This window comes from Pristis pectinata, chromosome 4, assembly GCF_009764475.1.
Source record: "Pristis pectinata isolate sPriPec2 chromosome 4, sPriPec2.1.pri, whole genome shotgun sequence".
Lineage (NCBI taxonomy): Eukaryota > Metazoa > Chordata > Chondrichthyes > Rhinopristiformes > Pristidae > Pristis > Pristis pectinata.
This window is the reverse complement of record NC_067408.1, coordinates 25,618,819-25,634,732: the sequence shown is the minus strand read 5'-3', so window position 1 is coordinate 25,634,732 and position 15,914 is coordinate 25,618,819. Positions and strand designations below refer to the sequence as shown.

The 15,914-nt window shown below is 42.1% G+C and overlaps 1 protein-coding gene across 3 annotated transcripts in view; it reads right to left on the bottom strand.

Annotated features, from left to right (window-relative positions):
• The window catches only part of LOC127569902 (pterin-4-alpha-carbinolamine dehydratase 2-like), a 39,107-nt gene extending 26,767 nt beyond the window's left edge, over positions 1 to 12,340 (bottom strand). For 2 of the 3 annotated variants that reach the window (XM_052014945.1, XM_052014947.1), the window contains exons 1-2: positions 12,313 to 12,340; positions 11,940 to 12,132 (exon numbers count right to left, since the gene is read on the bottom strand). In XM_052014945.1, coding sequence (XP_051870905.1) covers positions 11,940 to 12,041 — 102 coding nt within the window. In that variant the 5' untranslated portion in view covers positions 12,042 to 12,132; positions 12,313 to 12,340. Of the gene's footprint in view, positions 1 to 11,939; positions 12,133 to 12,312 lie in introns of those variants that run through there. The other variant, XM_052014946.1, reaches the window with a different exon arrangement.
• Positions 12,341 to 15,914: the final 3,574 nt, after the last annotated feature.

The window sequence follows — 15,914 nt, the reverse complement described above, 5'->3', positions numbered from 1 at the left end:
AATTTATTTAAAAGCACAGATTTCATTTTGATTACTTTTATGCTCATGTAAAGCATTCAATTAATCCTTTCTAATCCCCAATCCAGCCCTTTTGTCAACTGACAATACCTTGAGGGCATTCAACTACAGTGTTGTTAGGAAGTGTCAAATGATCCAACACATACCTCAAGTTAATATGAGCAGCACTACTACAATCTGGTTACAACAGATGATGACATACGAGTTTACAATTTGTTCCAAGGAGTGGAATTCCAGGGTGTAATTAGAGTAGGAATGATTTACTTCGAAACTGACAAACTAGCAGACTTTGCCAGCTTGCAAGTCCTCATTCTGCTTTAGTACATAGAACATTACAACACAGTACAGGCCCTTCAGCCCTCATTTTCAGCCCATGATGTTGTGCCGACATTTTATCCTGCTCTAAGATCTATCTAACCCTTCCCTCCCACATAAGCCCTCCTTTTTTTTTAATCATTCATTTGCCTAAGAGTCCCTTAGAGCATGTCCCTAATGTATCTGCCCCCACTATCTCTGCTGGCAGTGCGTTCCATGCACCCACCAATCTGTGTGTAAAAAAACTTACCTCTGACATCCCCCATATACTTTCCTCCAGTCACCTTTAAATTATGCCCTGTCATGTTAGCCATTTTCACCCTGGGAAAAAGTCTCTGACTGTCCACTCAATCTATGCCCCTTATCATCTTGAACAATCAAGTCACCTCTCATCCTCCTTCGTTCCAAAGAAAAAAGCTCAAGCTCGCTCAACCTATCCTCATAAGACATGCTCTCCAATCCAGGCAGCATCCTGGTAAATCTCCTCTGCATCCTCTCTAAAGCTTCCACATCCTTCCTATAATGAGGCCACCAGAACCGAACTTCAAGTGTGGTCTAACCAAAGTTTCATAGAGCTGCAACATTACCTCGCAACTCCTGAACTCAATACTCCAACTAATGAAGGCCAGCACGTCATAACAAACCTATCAGCCTGCGCAGCAACCTTGTGGGATCTATGGACATGGACCCCAACATCCCTCTGTTCCTCCACACTGCTAAGAGTCCTGCCATTAACCTTGTATTCTGCCTTCAAATTCAATCTCCCGAAGTGTATCACTTCACACTTTCCTGGTTGAACTCCATCTGCCACTTCTCAACACAACTCTGCATCCTATCAATGTCCTGTTGTAACCTGCTGCAAGCAACCTTCTACCCTATTCACAACACCACCAATCTGCAAACTTACTAACCCACCCTTCCACATCCTCATCCAAGTCATTTATAAAAATCACAAAGACCAGGGGTCCCAGAACAGATCCCTGCAGAACACCACTAGTCACTGACCTTCAGGCAGAATACGCTCCATCTACCACCAACCTGTCTTCTACGGGTGAGCCAATTCTGAATCCACACAGCCAAGTTTCCCTGGATCCCATGCCTCCTTGACTTTGTGAATGAGCCTTCCATGAGGAACCTTATCAAATGCCTTACTAAAATCCATGTACACCACAGCCACTGCTCTACCTTTATCAATGTGCCTTGTCATATCCTCAAAGAATTCAAATCAGGCTCGTAAGGCACGACCTGCCCCTCACAAGGCCATGCTGACTGTCCCTAATCAGCCTATGCTTCTCCAAATGCCCATGAATCCTGTCTCCATAATCTTCTCCAGTAATTTGCCCACCACTGAAGTAAGACTCACTGGCCTGTAATTCCCAGGGTTATCCCTATTCCCTTTCTTAAACAAAGGAAGGAACAACATTTGCCACCCTTGAATCATCTGGCACTATCCTGTGGCCAGTGAGGAGGCAAAGATCATCGCCAAAGGTGCAGCAGTCTCTTCCCTCGCTTCTTGTAATACCCTTGGATATATCCCATCTGGCCCCGGTGACTTATCTATCCTAATTTTTTTTCCAAAAGTTCCAGCACATCCTCTTTCCTCATGTCGACATGCCCTAGCCTGTTGTACACCATCCTCACAAACATCAAGACTCTCTCACTGGTGAATACTGAAGCAAAGTATTCATTAAGGACCTCCCCTACCTCTTCCGACTCCCGGCACGCATTTCCTCTTTTATCCCTGATCGGTCTTACCCTCACTCTAGCCATCCTCCTATTCTTCACATACGTGTAGTATGCCTTGAGGTTTTCCTTAATCCTACTTGCGAAGGGCTTCTCATGCCCCCTTCTAGCTCTCCTACGTCCATTTTTAAGCTCCCTCCTGGCTACCTTGCAGCTCTCCAGAGCCCTGTCTGATCCTTGCTTTCTAAACCTTAGGTAAGTTTCTTTCTTCCTCTTGACAAGATATTCTACATCTCTTGTCAGCCATGGTTCCTTCACTCTACCATCCTTACCCTGCCTCAATGGGACAAACCTATGCAAGTACTCCCTAAACAACCTCCATATTTCCATTGTGCACTTCCCCAAGAACATCTGTTCCCAATTTACACTCCCAAGTTCCCGCCTAATAGCATCATAATTCCCCCTCCCCCAATTAAATACTTTCCCATATCGTCTGCTTCTATCCCCCTCCAAGGCTATGGTAAAGGTCAAGGACTTATGGTCACCGTCTCCAAAATGCTCTCCCACCAAGAGATCTGAAATCTGATCAGGGTCATTGCCTAGTATCAGGTCCAGTATGGCCTCTCCTCTAGTCAGCCTGTCCACATATGGTGTCAGGAATCCTGCCTGGACACACCAAACAGACTCTGCCCCATCTATCCCCTTTACACTAAGGAGGTGCCAATCAATATTAGGGAATTTGAAATCACCCATGACAGTCTCAGCAATTATAAAGGGACAGTCAACAGAAATGGTCATAAGATTTCAACATTACAGACATAAAAGTAGTACAGTATCACTGATAAATGGCTAACCATGAAAGGAGCACCTACTTCAAGAACGAGTGTCTGCATATGAATAGCAAGTTTGCTGAGGACAAATGCAATGTAAAATGAATAGAAGTGAACCGGGTTACCTAAAAGTTTATTACATGTGATTCTCTGTCTTTCCAAAGTGTCAAACATTTCCTCCCCCCATCCCGCCCCCCCCACCAAATTAAATGCTCTATAGATTTGTGTGTTGTATAATTAAACACAGAATTACATGGAGCAGAGGTTTATGTCCCACGGAGCTGGTGCCCGTCAGCCCCTCCTTAGGTCCAGCAAAAGATCCAGCAAACTTGTATTCTCTCCTTCCCTCCCCCTCTTTTCTGCATCTTAATACTGGTTTCTTTAAAATCTTTTACTTTATCCACAGACAGTGCCAAAGTTTTCTATTTTTTTTCCTCCTATTCATCTCCTTACTGAAGGATTCACCTTGCTAATGTCACAATAAGGCTGAGAGGAGGTTTGGCCCTAATCAGTAATTATTAGTCTCAGGCATGTTGATTATTATGTTTATCATGATGAATTCCTATCATTTATATACATGATATATATTACGATGCTCACTATTCAGACGTGGATAATTATCAGACTAAGCTGCACAAGCACTGAATCAGCAATGGTTTGTTTCCTTCAGGGTTTACACAAGAAATAAAACATAAGACTGACACTGGCCAATATTTATAAGTTCTTAACTGCTTCACATTGTAGCACCAGACCAAACCCATTTTTGAAAGGAAAAATTAGTTGCCAACTACAAATAATTCCAGCTATTTCAAAGAACAGCTGAATGCGATATGTTTTGGATCAACAGAAAAGGGAAGCCTGGGGCTACAAGCTTCCAAAAAAGTGGTCACACTATTGTAATCAGTCCAGATGAATGGTCTCAATCCAAAATGTCAACTGTCCATTTCTCTCCACAAATGCTGCCTGACCCACAGCCAGATCCAGCAGTTTGTTCTTTACACCACATTCAGTTAAACAGTTAGCATTCACATTAGCCTCAGGAAAATATATTTCTAACACACTGACAAACCAGCACAATGATGTTGTTTTGTATGAATTGTATTAGGTGGATTAACTAAACATCAAACAACTATTTTATTCAATATTGAAATGTTGAAAACCAATAGCGGTCATTGAATTAAACATTAAATCATTAACTCTGTTTCTCTCTCCACTGATGATGCCTGACCCTGCTGAGTATTTCCAGCACTTTCTGTTTTTAATTATTTTGTCCATTTGGTTACACACAATAAACATCAAAAGGCATAAATCCACGACTGACTTGGTTTATTCTGAAATTACTTAAACATTGTCCATAGTTATTTCACTTAAAACATGAAGACTTATGTAATCTGATCCAAGTAACTGCAAAATGCAATAATCGAATAACATGAATATGCTTACAAAAAGATGATGTATTCTCAGTCCAATAGGCAATGCACAAATACACCCTGCTAGTTAGAAACAACAATTCTCCCTGAAAACCCTTTGGTATTAGGCCAAATTTCCGGAGTACTGCAAATGAGACAGATAACAAAATGCAGAAAATGACAAATACTAATCAGTTTAAGCTATATTCATCCTCCTGTAATGTCAATCATCTGCTTTTTCTGCCAATTTTCTCACCATTCTTAATGGCATTAAGATTTAAACAGTTAAAATGAAACTTTCAACCCACTGCAAAGCCCTTTTGCCACGTGCCAGATTTAACAATGACCATCGATGTGCTATTTTACTGAACATCAAGTGCAGACGCTGGAAATCTGAAATAAAAACTGAAAAATGCTGGAGACACCCAGCTGGTCAGGCAGAATCTGTGCTAAAGAGAAACAAAGATTACATTTCAGGTTGAAGAGCCTTCATCAGAACTGGACAAGTAAGATAAATAGTTTTAAGTTACAAAAAGACTGTGGGTGAGGGATGGAAAAAAAATCAAAAAGAAAATCTCAGATAGGGCAAGCCAGGGTTTCCCAGGCTATTTCAATGTCCCTGAAGTCATTTGGTGAATAGTTTAAATGAAAGCAGTGAGAGAGACAGAGAGACAGAGAGACAGAGAGACAGAGAGACAGAGAGACAGAGAGACAGAGAGACAGAGAGACAGAGAGATGTTAAAGCTGTGAAACGCAGGCCAAAGCTGTTGCTGAAACCTGAAACCAAAAGATGAATGAGAGAGATGCCCAAAATACCAGGCAGTGTCTGTAGAGAGAGAAAAACTGAGTTAATATTACAGATAATGACCTTACAGCAGTACTGGCCTGCTCTAATACAAAAATAAAGCCCTTAAATTAATTGATCCAATACAGGTCCTCCCAAGCTTACAAATGCTTGGCTTATGTATAGCTTATATATACAAACAGATGTTTGGGAGACTGGCAGGATGGATTTACCAGCTACTGCTGGCATCTTCTGCCGTGTGGGAACTCGGTTCACAGCTGCACTTCCAACACAACCTGTTCCAGTTACAAATAGTTCACAGGAGCAGAACCCTGCTGTAACCTGGGCAGGACCTGCACAGAATCCCAAAGGCTGCATTGTGCCCAGATGAAAGACAAGGTGCTGTACCTCAGGCTTACTTTGGGCCTTGTTGGAACAGTGCAGCACAGCACAAAGAGGTCAGAGTGGGAGTGGGCAGGAGAATCAAAGTGACAGACAACTGCAAGCTCAGGTTCACCCTGCAGATCATACACTGGTGCTCCGCACAGCAGTGACCCAATTTGGATTTAAGTTCTCCACTGTAGGGGATATCACCAAATGCAATACACTGTGCCATCTTACTTTGGTATATACAAGTCTCACCAAGTTTTATCCAGTCTCGATAGACATCCACTTCCAGCAGAGGATGCTGGATAGCACCTAGTGGTAGGAAAGCCAGTTTTCTGTACAATATCATTCATCATCTGAACCAACAGAGTCATTGAAAGAGTCTTCATTCCTAGTCACCTTAAAACAACAACTAAGATGGTTTGTTATTGTCCTACTGATACTACATGGGACAAAATTAAATATTTGAGTCATTTGTCCTGGTCATACAAAGTTGTGGTTAAATTGGTTACTGCTTCCTATTTCTGCAGGTTGCTGCAAAAATACCTTCAATAGTGGATGATATCTTTGCTATTTTTGTCTCTGGGCAGAGACTGGTTTTATAATTCAAAGCACTTGAACTGATTGACATATCAAACAACTCCATCAGCCACGAACATGCTATGGCTTTCTTACGACAGAATGAGGCCAATCAGTCCAGTGACACTGTGCTGGCTCTCAGAGCATTCCCATCAGTCCTTCCACGCACCCCACCCCCCCGCTCCCACCACTTATTTCTCCAGAACCTTTTCTCTCTCAAAGGCCCATCAACTCCCTGCCACCATCCACCCCCTACCCCTTTCAAATTCTCCTGCTACCCACCTATTAACTACCAACATGTCTGCAATGTGGTAGAAAACTGGAGTACCCAAGGAAAGAACATACAACCACCACACAACTCAAGCCGAGTTTAGGATCAAACCCCGTGGGCCACTGGAACCGTGCATCAGCAGAACTAACTCCTACGCCACAAAGCCACTGTTTTATTTACCATGTATATAATTATATGTGCCAATGTTATTTTGAAATTTACATCTAACAACATGTTTCAATATTCCTTGATCTGGGAGATCCTCAAAGAAGTTTCAAGTTATGGGGTGCGGGGAAGTAGTGTTGCTAGATACTGCACAAGCAAACAAAACCTGCCTGGAACTTTCAGGACTTCACAGCATATGGTGTTTAAGAAGAAAGCCACTGTTTCAAACTGCTCTTTGTTTTGATAAATATCAGGATATACAAGAAACGCATATTTTGCTCTGTTCATTTTGCAAGATATGGAGGAATAGATAGGTAGGGTATAAGGTCTATGTGCTGGAATGGCTAACACTACTGAATTCAAGGAAATATGTGGTGTTAAGCTATGTCAGTCCCAAACATTACACGAGGTGTTTACAGAAGTGCATTTCCAGTGACTACAGTCCACATTATTACTGGAAAAAAAATCTAAAATCGAATCCAAATAAAGGACAATTCCTGTTAACATTTTGATGTACAGTAATTTTTAATATCTCACCAGAATCTTTAATTCCCTTATGAAACCAAACAATTGGGTACACCCAGTGTGACACCAACAAGCTTTGGACTTCCATATTAAAATTCCAACCAAATTTGCTGCAGTGGATAATTTAAGCATTTTGGATCAGATGGGAATACTGGCTTAGGGCATAAATGAAAGCAAGACAAGGGAATCAAACACTCTTTTTGCCTGTCTAATTTCATCTTCCAGCAAGATAACAATATGCATCTCATCCAGAATTATGTACTTGGGCTCCAATTGTTGAATGGCTAATCAAGCAAAAAGGTGTAAAATGCAAAACATAGGAGTTGCTTACAAAATGTATTTTTTTAGATTTTTGTAACAATCACATCTTTAAGAGCTTAAAACTACTTTAAAATTAATCAAAGTATTGCACAAATATAAATGGCTGCAATGCAACTACAAAATTAGTTAACATCTGATTATTGTGTAAATCACACAATAGAATATTTGAAAAGGAATTCAACAATCTGAATTCTGTGGAAAGCTTTGAGATGTATCAATCCAATATCTAAAGCAATAGGCACTGAAAAAGTAAGCCTCTGTAGTATTATGGGTCTCAGTGAGGCTTACTGAAAAGTACATGGTCCACTTCCAACTTCCCTGCCCTCTCCTACGACCTCAAATTGCAAATGAGCAAACTGTTGCTGGAGGAAAGATACAATAGCAGCAATCCCCTACAGTCATTATTAGGACTTATCTTCAAAGGCATCATCAAAAGAAAATCCTGAAATATGGCAGTTTTATGAGTGATTAAAGGTTTGGTTAATGGTGCAGATTTCGATGATATTACGAGAAGGATTTCTTTTGGAGTAATTCCAGAACAAGGAGGTTCAGGCATCCATAACCACAACTATTTGGAGCAAAAAGGACAGCAGGTGATGTACAAGCTATCAGGTTTAGCAAAACTAGTTGGTAAGGCATGAGATTAAAATTCTAAATGCAAGACCTTAGAAGACCAGGAACTGGATCGGGAAGAGCAGTTGATAGGTAAACAAAGGAATATAGAAAAGAATTTTAAATAAAAGGCTATGATGGAAATGAATAGGACCATAGCTTTGAATTGGTCTGAAAGGGACAAAAGCAGGAAGCCATTCAGCAGTTGAATACAATGTGGTTCTGCAGCCCACATTATAGAAATGGGAAGATAGAAATGAAAAATGATTAAAAACTCAACTTTATTTAAAAAGGTTGCAAAAGCTATAAACAGCCTATATAAAAGAATCACCTAGGAGTGAAGTGAAGTTAGTGGAAAGGCTGTTAAATTTGTTGGCATTGATGATGACATCCTTTGATCTTAAAATCCAATTCACCCAACAAGCCTGTGCTTTCAGACCTTCCAAATGTTGGCAATACTTGTATTTAAATATGTTTGCATCCCTGTATGTCCGTTTTTCTCTACATCTTATTAACAGCATAACTGTTCAAGGTTTCAACACTCAACAAACTCTGGTATCTCAATCACCTCCAACTATACTCATTGCACTAGCAGCAGCTGTTCCTTCTGTTGGCATTCCCTGGTGAAGTGCCTTGGCATACAGCTCTATGATAAAGGTTCTATACAAATAATATTGTGAAACTGCACCTCAGCCAAGGCAAGCAGTCCAATAACACAGTAGTGCCCTCATGGTTTAAGCCAGGTACCGGCGGAATAGAGGATTCAACGTACGGGTAAAAGTTAAACCCACAACTTCACATGATGTTGCCAAGAGGCATCATGTAAATAATGAAGGGGACAAAAATATTTTCTTGGGGTATGTGGGAAAGAAATGTTATATGAGTAGGAAGAGCAGCAATTAACGAAGGTGCCCAAGCTGTGATCTGACAGGCAAAGTGGGAAAGTGGAAGAGGTTGGAGAAGACCTGTGTAGTTGACCATGTAGAAGGCTGCACTGAGGGTATGACAATCACATTCACGGTAATTCTTGGCGTAGCAATTTCCATAAATGATATCCACAGTTGACAATTATAAAGAGCAACAGGGTTAATAATGACCTCAAATGTAAACGGGCAAAGTCTCAAAAACTGGGAAAATGGACATACGTTTCTTTTAAAACTCAAAATATTGGGATGAATTGCAGCATTCTCTGCCCCTGTTCTGGATCCATCAGCTGACTGGAATGGGAATCAAACTCGGCACATTCCCTGAACTCTCTCGCTCTGTAACCCAAATGCTTTAAAGGTGCCAGTCAGAACAGTGCCCCTTTTGAGAATGTGTATAATGAAAGGTTAGGAGAGTAAAAGATTGTGAGCCCTGAAACGAGAATTAAAGGGTACATCACTATGGCTGTAGTAGACTGCTTGAAATAGCTGCGCTTCACTTTGTAATGCCTTGCTTCAGAGATTTTGCTTGCTTCAGCTAGTTTTCTTCAGCCTTGAGGTGTGATAATACCAAGTACAATCAGTTCCTGTCTCAGCAAGTCTGCACAATTGACTCTTGCTCCACTAAACTGACCCTGAACCCACGATGAAAAACCTTATGTGTACAAAGATAACCAGAGGAACAAGATGGTCTGAAAGATTAAGGAACTATAGCTTTAGTAACTTTTTTTTAAGTAAATTCCTTTGTCTGTAACCAATCACGATGTAGAAAATAAGTGCCATTCTGCCTGACTAATGCATGATCATTCCTAGTATGGTAATTGTTTGCACCTCTGAAAAAGTATAAGAATGTATGTAGATCAATGTATCTCAGAGACCACCCGGTCCAGGACGTAAGTGCCTGGCTTGGTGCTCTCTTCACGGATCAAGTAATAAAGAGATTGAACGAGAACAGTGGTCTTTTGAGTCTTCTCTCCAATCGAATTCGACAATTTTGGCGAGCCAGCCAGGAGTCCAAACGGCACCCAGCGGTGAATCGGTGTAAGTGGAAGAGGCAGAGACTCGCGATTGGAGACGAGATGGGCCCACAGGGTGATTTGACCCTGGTCTCCTCTCAGCCGCAATTCTGTAGTTCTCCCCCTTCGATCCCCGACTGGAGTGACCTAAGGACTCCTCAAACCGGAGAGGGGAAATCGGTCGGTAAGACCTATTTATTTAAGTATTATTAATCTGGCTAGGCGCAGAGCAGGGTAACCAGGCCCTGCCTCCTGACAAAGGTTTGAACAATCTGCTAGGCGCAGAGTGGGGTAACCAGGCCGCACCGGCTGACGATTAGTGAGACAAGGAGAACGAGAGGGGAAAATCGGGTCCCGATAAGACCTGGTAGAGAGTTGAAGGTAAGAGATTGTGAGCACTCGGGGAAAAGAGAAGAGGGGGAGGAGATAAGAGTCACCAAAACAGCATCCTGCCTTAGACCGGTTGTTAAGAGGGGAAATCCCCCACGCGAAGGTCAGGACCTGAAGTGGATGCCGGAGTAGAGTGACAAAATGGGTCAAACTTTAGACAAGGGGGATGTTAAAACACCTTTGGGAAAATTGTGTAAAGAAAATCCAGATCTAGAAAACAGTTTTCGTCAACTTAGTGCACGATTGAACAAGACATTAGGGGACTATAATTGGCCATTGGGGGGGGGGGGGGGACTTGGGATTTAGAAAAATGTACGCGTGCTGAAACAGAGGTTTGGAAAACAAATTGTTTGCAAAATAAATGGAAAGGGGTGGCAGAGAAATTGAATGAGAAATCTAAACAGACCTCTTGGGAAGTAAACACTAAAAGGAGGGATATCCCTATTACAGATGACCAAGGTATACCCCGTCTATATATAGTCCTTAAAGCCTTGTGTGAATTGTATGATAAAAAAGGAATTAAAGCAAAGGGGGAAACTGGTAAACGAATGGCGCCTTTGGACATGTCTGGACTTCAACTACTTTTTGAGAGTGGGGAAGACAGCGATATGGAAGAGGTAATTGCCTCCGCCCCTCCCTTACCCCAACGGGGCACAGCTGTTCCCCCATTGTATCCCCAATTTCCCTCCCAGCTTCCCACCTACTCAGAATCAGAGGAACAGGGAGCTGAGGAAAACCGACTTAGCAGGGAGGTTTTTTCCGGACCCCATCGCTTGTCGCACTAGGTCTAGTGGTGGTATGGGAAACCTTCAAGCTCCCCGGGAAGTAATCTAGGGGCTAGGAAAGTAATGACTCCCCAGGGTACGAAGCTCAAGACTATGGGAGCCCATCATCAGACCTTGGCACTCAAAATCAGGCAGGCCCACAGCAAACCCACAGGGCAGGGAATGCATTTAAATTGCCCAGGGAGCGGGCGAAATAGCAACACCGAAGATACGGATTCAGATACAGATGAGGATCATTCTAGGAGGGATCGACCGGAACAATTTTATAATAGGTCCTACCCAAAAGATGACAGTCCCGCAAAGACCCCTGGTAGGCTACAACTTCCCATGCATAGGGGACCGAATCACAGGGCAGGACAAGAAGCACAGGGAGAGACTGTTGAAGTGTATTCTCCCTGGAAACCCAAGGAGATGTACATGATTATGAATGGAGCCCCAGACAAGAAAACAGCACCTGTAGAAGTCCTTTTAAGACCCGATATACAGCTTCCCCAAGTCAAACAATATCCTCTGAAGACCGAGGCAGTACAGGGGTTACGTCCCCTTCTTGCATCGCTCCTCCAACAAGGTGTTTTAGTCCCCTGTCAGTCTGCTTGTAATACTCCGATTCTAGCAGTCCCAAAGCCAGGACGCCCTGAGTGGCGCCTTGTCCAGGACCGAATTCGACAATTTAACGCCTGTTATATTCACCCGGCAGCTGAACGCAATATGGCTCTGCAGCCTGAATTAAGAGTTAAAACAAGGCTACAAAGGAAAAGCACAGAGGACGCTGCTGTTGTGACACTTTCACCGATCTATAGGGGGATTTCCTTCCAAAGTCCATCTGCAACAGTCTGTACATCTGAGGCCCATGCTAGCTTTTTCCAGTGCCGGGCCCCACTTCCCGCTTTCAACCTGAGTGCGCTCCAGCTTATTACAGTACCTACCATTTCTGAAGACGGCGTACGAACGACAATATAAGGGTGCAAGGAGAGGAGAGCAGGAAGCGCCCTGGGCCCCGCCGTGCGACTGAACATTAACCAGCTCATCGCTCTCGAAATAAGCTACGGCCTCCGGGTCACTCCTTCCGCTTACTGCCTGCACTGAGCAAAGTCCCGTCGCGGCCGGAACACTCAATCCCTTTTGCAAAAACACAAAACCAGTCAGTAGTTACCATTGCATGTAGTAAAAGTGGGTTAAGTTTAAAAAAAATATTATTTTATAAGTGCGGTCTGCCACATTTTCGTCCCTGTACAGGGAATAAGTTGTACAGCCTGTTTAGTTTAGCGTAAAGCGTTTCAATTACCCTATAAATCTCACCTCTGACTAATCGAGAACCTCTAGCGTCCATCAGCACTCCAAGAGTAACCTGGGTCATCGGGGCAAGCTATTAATATACGGGAAATACACATTTATAACTGCACTCTTCCCAGTAACCAAAAGGGAGATTATTTGACCTAGCAACAATTAAAAATTAGTTTCAAAACCTTGAAGGCCTAATGTTGGGATGATACAAATGCAGATTCAGCAATGAAACAACATTTTAAACCTTCATAGGGATGTAAAAGGCAGGTGCATGCTTTCGTTTAATATTTGCTCATTAGTTTTCCAGTATGTTTCATTGTAGAGTGGGCAAAACAGGGCCATTCAGTTAATTTTCCCTGTTCTTACGTCAAATTGCCAAAGCAGCTTTAGCATATTAACCTTACCTGGTTAAGATCAGTTATTGCGGTACAGATCAGGGCAACCATCTGCAGTAGTATAATTGTGCCTATGAATTTCATTGTTGCTGACAATGTGGCTATTGGAAGTGGAGCTATGAACAGAGCATATTTTATTCCCAGCAATAAAGTAGCAGCATCAAGATCATTATACATAATATGTACAATCATTTCTTACACATATGCAATACATATTTACACTCCACTTTCCCCTTGAAACTAACCCATATAAAACCATTATTTATTTACAAACATGAAATTATACATTAAGTTAAAATATGTACAGTTAAAAATTCAACCAATTCCAAATTCAATCAATTCACCGGTTGGTTTTTCTTGATCTTTGACATCTCCTCAACTGTCAATCATCTCTGAAGTGTCCATTCCAAGTGTCCTAGATTCAGCTGCAATGCCTCCGAAGACTGTGTGCCATCCACTCGGTTTTGGCTCTCCCATCACTTGTCCTACTCAATTATGGCTGCATCATGTATCTACTGTCCACTATAAAGTCCTTTTGAAGATATTCACACTGCATTATCTCCTTTCCTTTGTGTGGCACTTCCACCATGCTAATTGAGATAGATCCAGAACAGTTCTGGTGACATTATATTGCACACCCATGAGACACCATAGGCCATCAGCAGCTGTGAGATTGTATTCCACCACAATCACCAGGCACAGAACCTACCTCATTCCATCATCACCATCAAATCAGGGGACCAACCAAGACTGAATGAACAATATTGTGAGGTGGGCAGTGAAGGCTGTTCTGTTTTGGTTACTTTGTAGTCCCCACATAATAGCCTATCTCCCTTTGGGATTATCACCAAGGGGATTGCCCACTAGTTATGTTGGATCTTCACCGACACCCTATTATCTTCTAATAGGTATCTTCATCAGTCACTTGTACGTCGAAACACACAGTGAAATACATTTTTTGCATAGAGTGTTCTGGGGGCAGCCCGCAAGTGTCGCCACACTTCCAGAGCCAACATAGCATGCCCACATAGCTCTTCTTTCAACTGTGGTTTAAAAGAATTGGGAACTGAGTTCAGTCAATAACAAATGTCTTTGGCTCCCAAGCAAATGCGGATATGAACCTTCTATCCAATCATGCCACTTACGAGTCAGTGAAAAGGTGCTCACACTGCGCTGAAAACACCGGCAGGGCCTCAGGTGGGGCATCAAAACAACAGATTGGTGAAATGTCCAGAGCTGGTCCTTCCCCTCAGTATTAGTCATTTCATACAATTAGCCATGATCATTGGCAGCTGTGGTTCTATTTCCTTGTACTGGACTACGTATAACATTTCCCTGAGAACCTGCAATTCCTCTCCTAAACATACTTTCAGAATGGTACTACAACCCACAAATAGATCTGCACTGCAAAAATGTTCATACAAATCGTGCCCCACTAAGGAGCAATCTACACCTGTATCAATTGCCATCTTCACCGGAAAACCTTTTATTGTAAACACTAAAATGCAGTAAATATACATTGGTGAATATACTGTTAATTCTGCACCTGCCCCATGTTCTTGCAACACCCCATTCTGCAGAGTACCCCACAGCTCTACTGGTCTTTCTCATGTTTCTGGTCCTTGAGACCTAGGAATTTCCCACTGGAGTTGTCTTCTGTGACCAGATGACAAATATTGTGGATAAAGAGGATACTCCCCTGAACATACTCTTGTGTTTACCCAATGCCTGAACTCAGCAATCACACCCTGAACAAAACTAGCTCGATTTCATGAATGTCACTGAACTCACTCATCAGCCAGTCCTCACACTAGGTGATCCCACAACAATGGAAATTGCACCTCTTGGCTAGTTTTTAGCATGACTACATATTCAGCAATAACTCCCCCGGTCTTTGATTGGATGTGGTGAACTTGTAGCTTCAATGATCTCTGATGCATTGGATTCAAACATCCCTTCAAGATTTTCACTTTGTCCCCATGATACTTCATCCATAGTTTGTGGTGCTAGTAGATTTATTGATGTCTCATGTGTCTACCACCCTACCAACAGCAAAATGCTACTCTTCAGGGCATGTGTCTTGTGTGTCCCCTGGGACATAATTTAAGATTCCTTGGACTCAAAAATTATGCTAGTTAGTCCACAATGCCTCTCCTCATTCTGTCACTTCACCATTTTGTGTGTTAAATTCAATGTGTCACAAATCTGCCTCTTTCACCCATATCATCTATCCACACCTTCCCGAACTCTAGTGCTGTCCACATTACTATTTACTACATTTCCTCACTTTATGTCTCTGCAAACTTTAAAATTCTGGAAAATTATTTTTACTTTTATAAAAAAGATATATAAATACAAGGACACTAAAAATAGCAGAAGTAGGCATGTCTGCTCTGCCATTCAATAAAATCATGGCTGATATTTTACCGCAGCAATAATTACCTGCACTATTTTCTTTTCTTGAAGATACTCAGTGACTGAGCCTCCACAGTCATCCAAAGTTTCACTGTCCTCTGGGTCAAGAAATTTCCTCTCATCTATCTCCTAAATATCTAACCACTTATTCTGAGATTGTGACCCCTGACCCCAGTTAAGGAACACATCATCCCTGCATCTAGTCCATCAAGCCCTGTAAGAACTTTGTATGTTTCTGTAAGATTGCTTATCATTCTTCCAAACCCAAAAGAAAATAGACCCAGTCTGCGTAACCTGTACGACAAACCTACCATCCTAGAAATCAATTTGGTGAACCTTTGCCGCACTCCATCATTCGAGAGTATCTCCTTGCTTGAAAAAGAGTCCAGACCTATACACAATATTACCAATGCGATCTTACCAGTGCCGGGGGGTTAATTACCTGCTGTAAGTTATGTCTTGTGTGGGTGGATGGTTGGAGTATCAGTAGGGGGGGGTTTCATGGGCATACAAGAGAGAATAGGTTACAGGGAAATAAGTAGGAACAAAGAGAAATATTGAACTTGATTCCCCACTGATTCCAAATTATTGATATGAATAGCTGGTGTTAAAGTTGTAGACCCCATTAGTCAGACTCCCAACCCAAAAAATGACCCTTTATCCCTTTTCTGTTTTCTGTTAAACAATTCTCAATCAATACCAGAAAATTACCCCCACCCCCCAATATTCTGTGCTCTCATTTTTGTTTAATAATTTGTTGTCTGGCATCTTAAATATGGCTTTCTGAAAGCCACAATGCACCACATC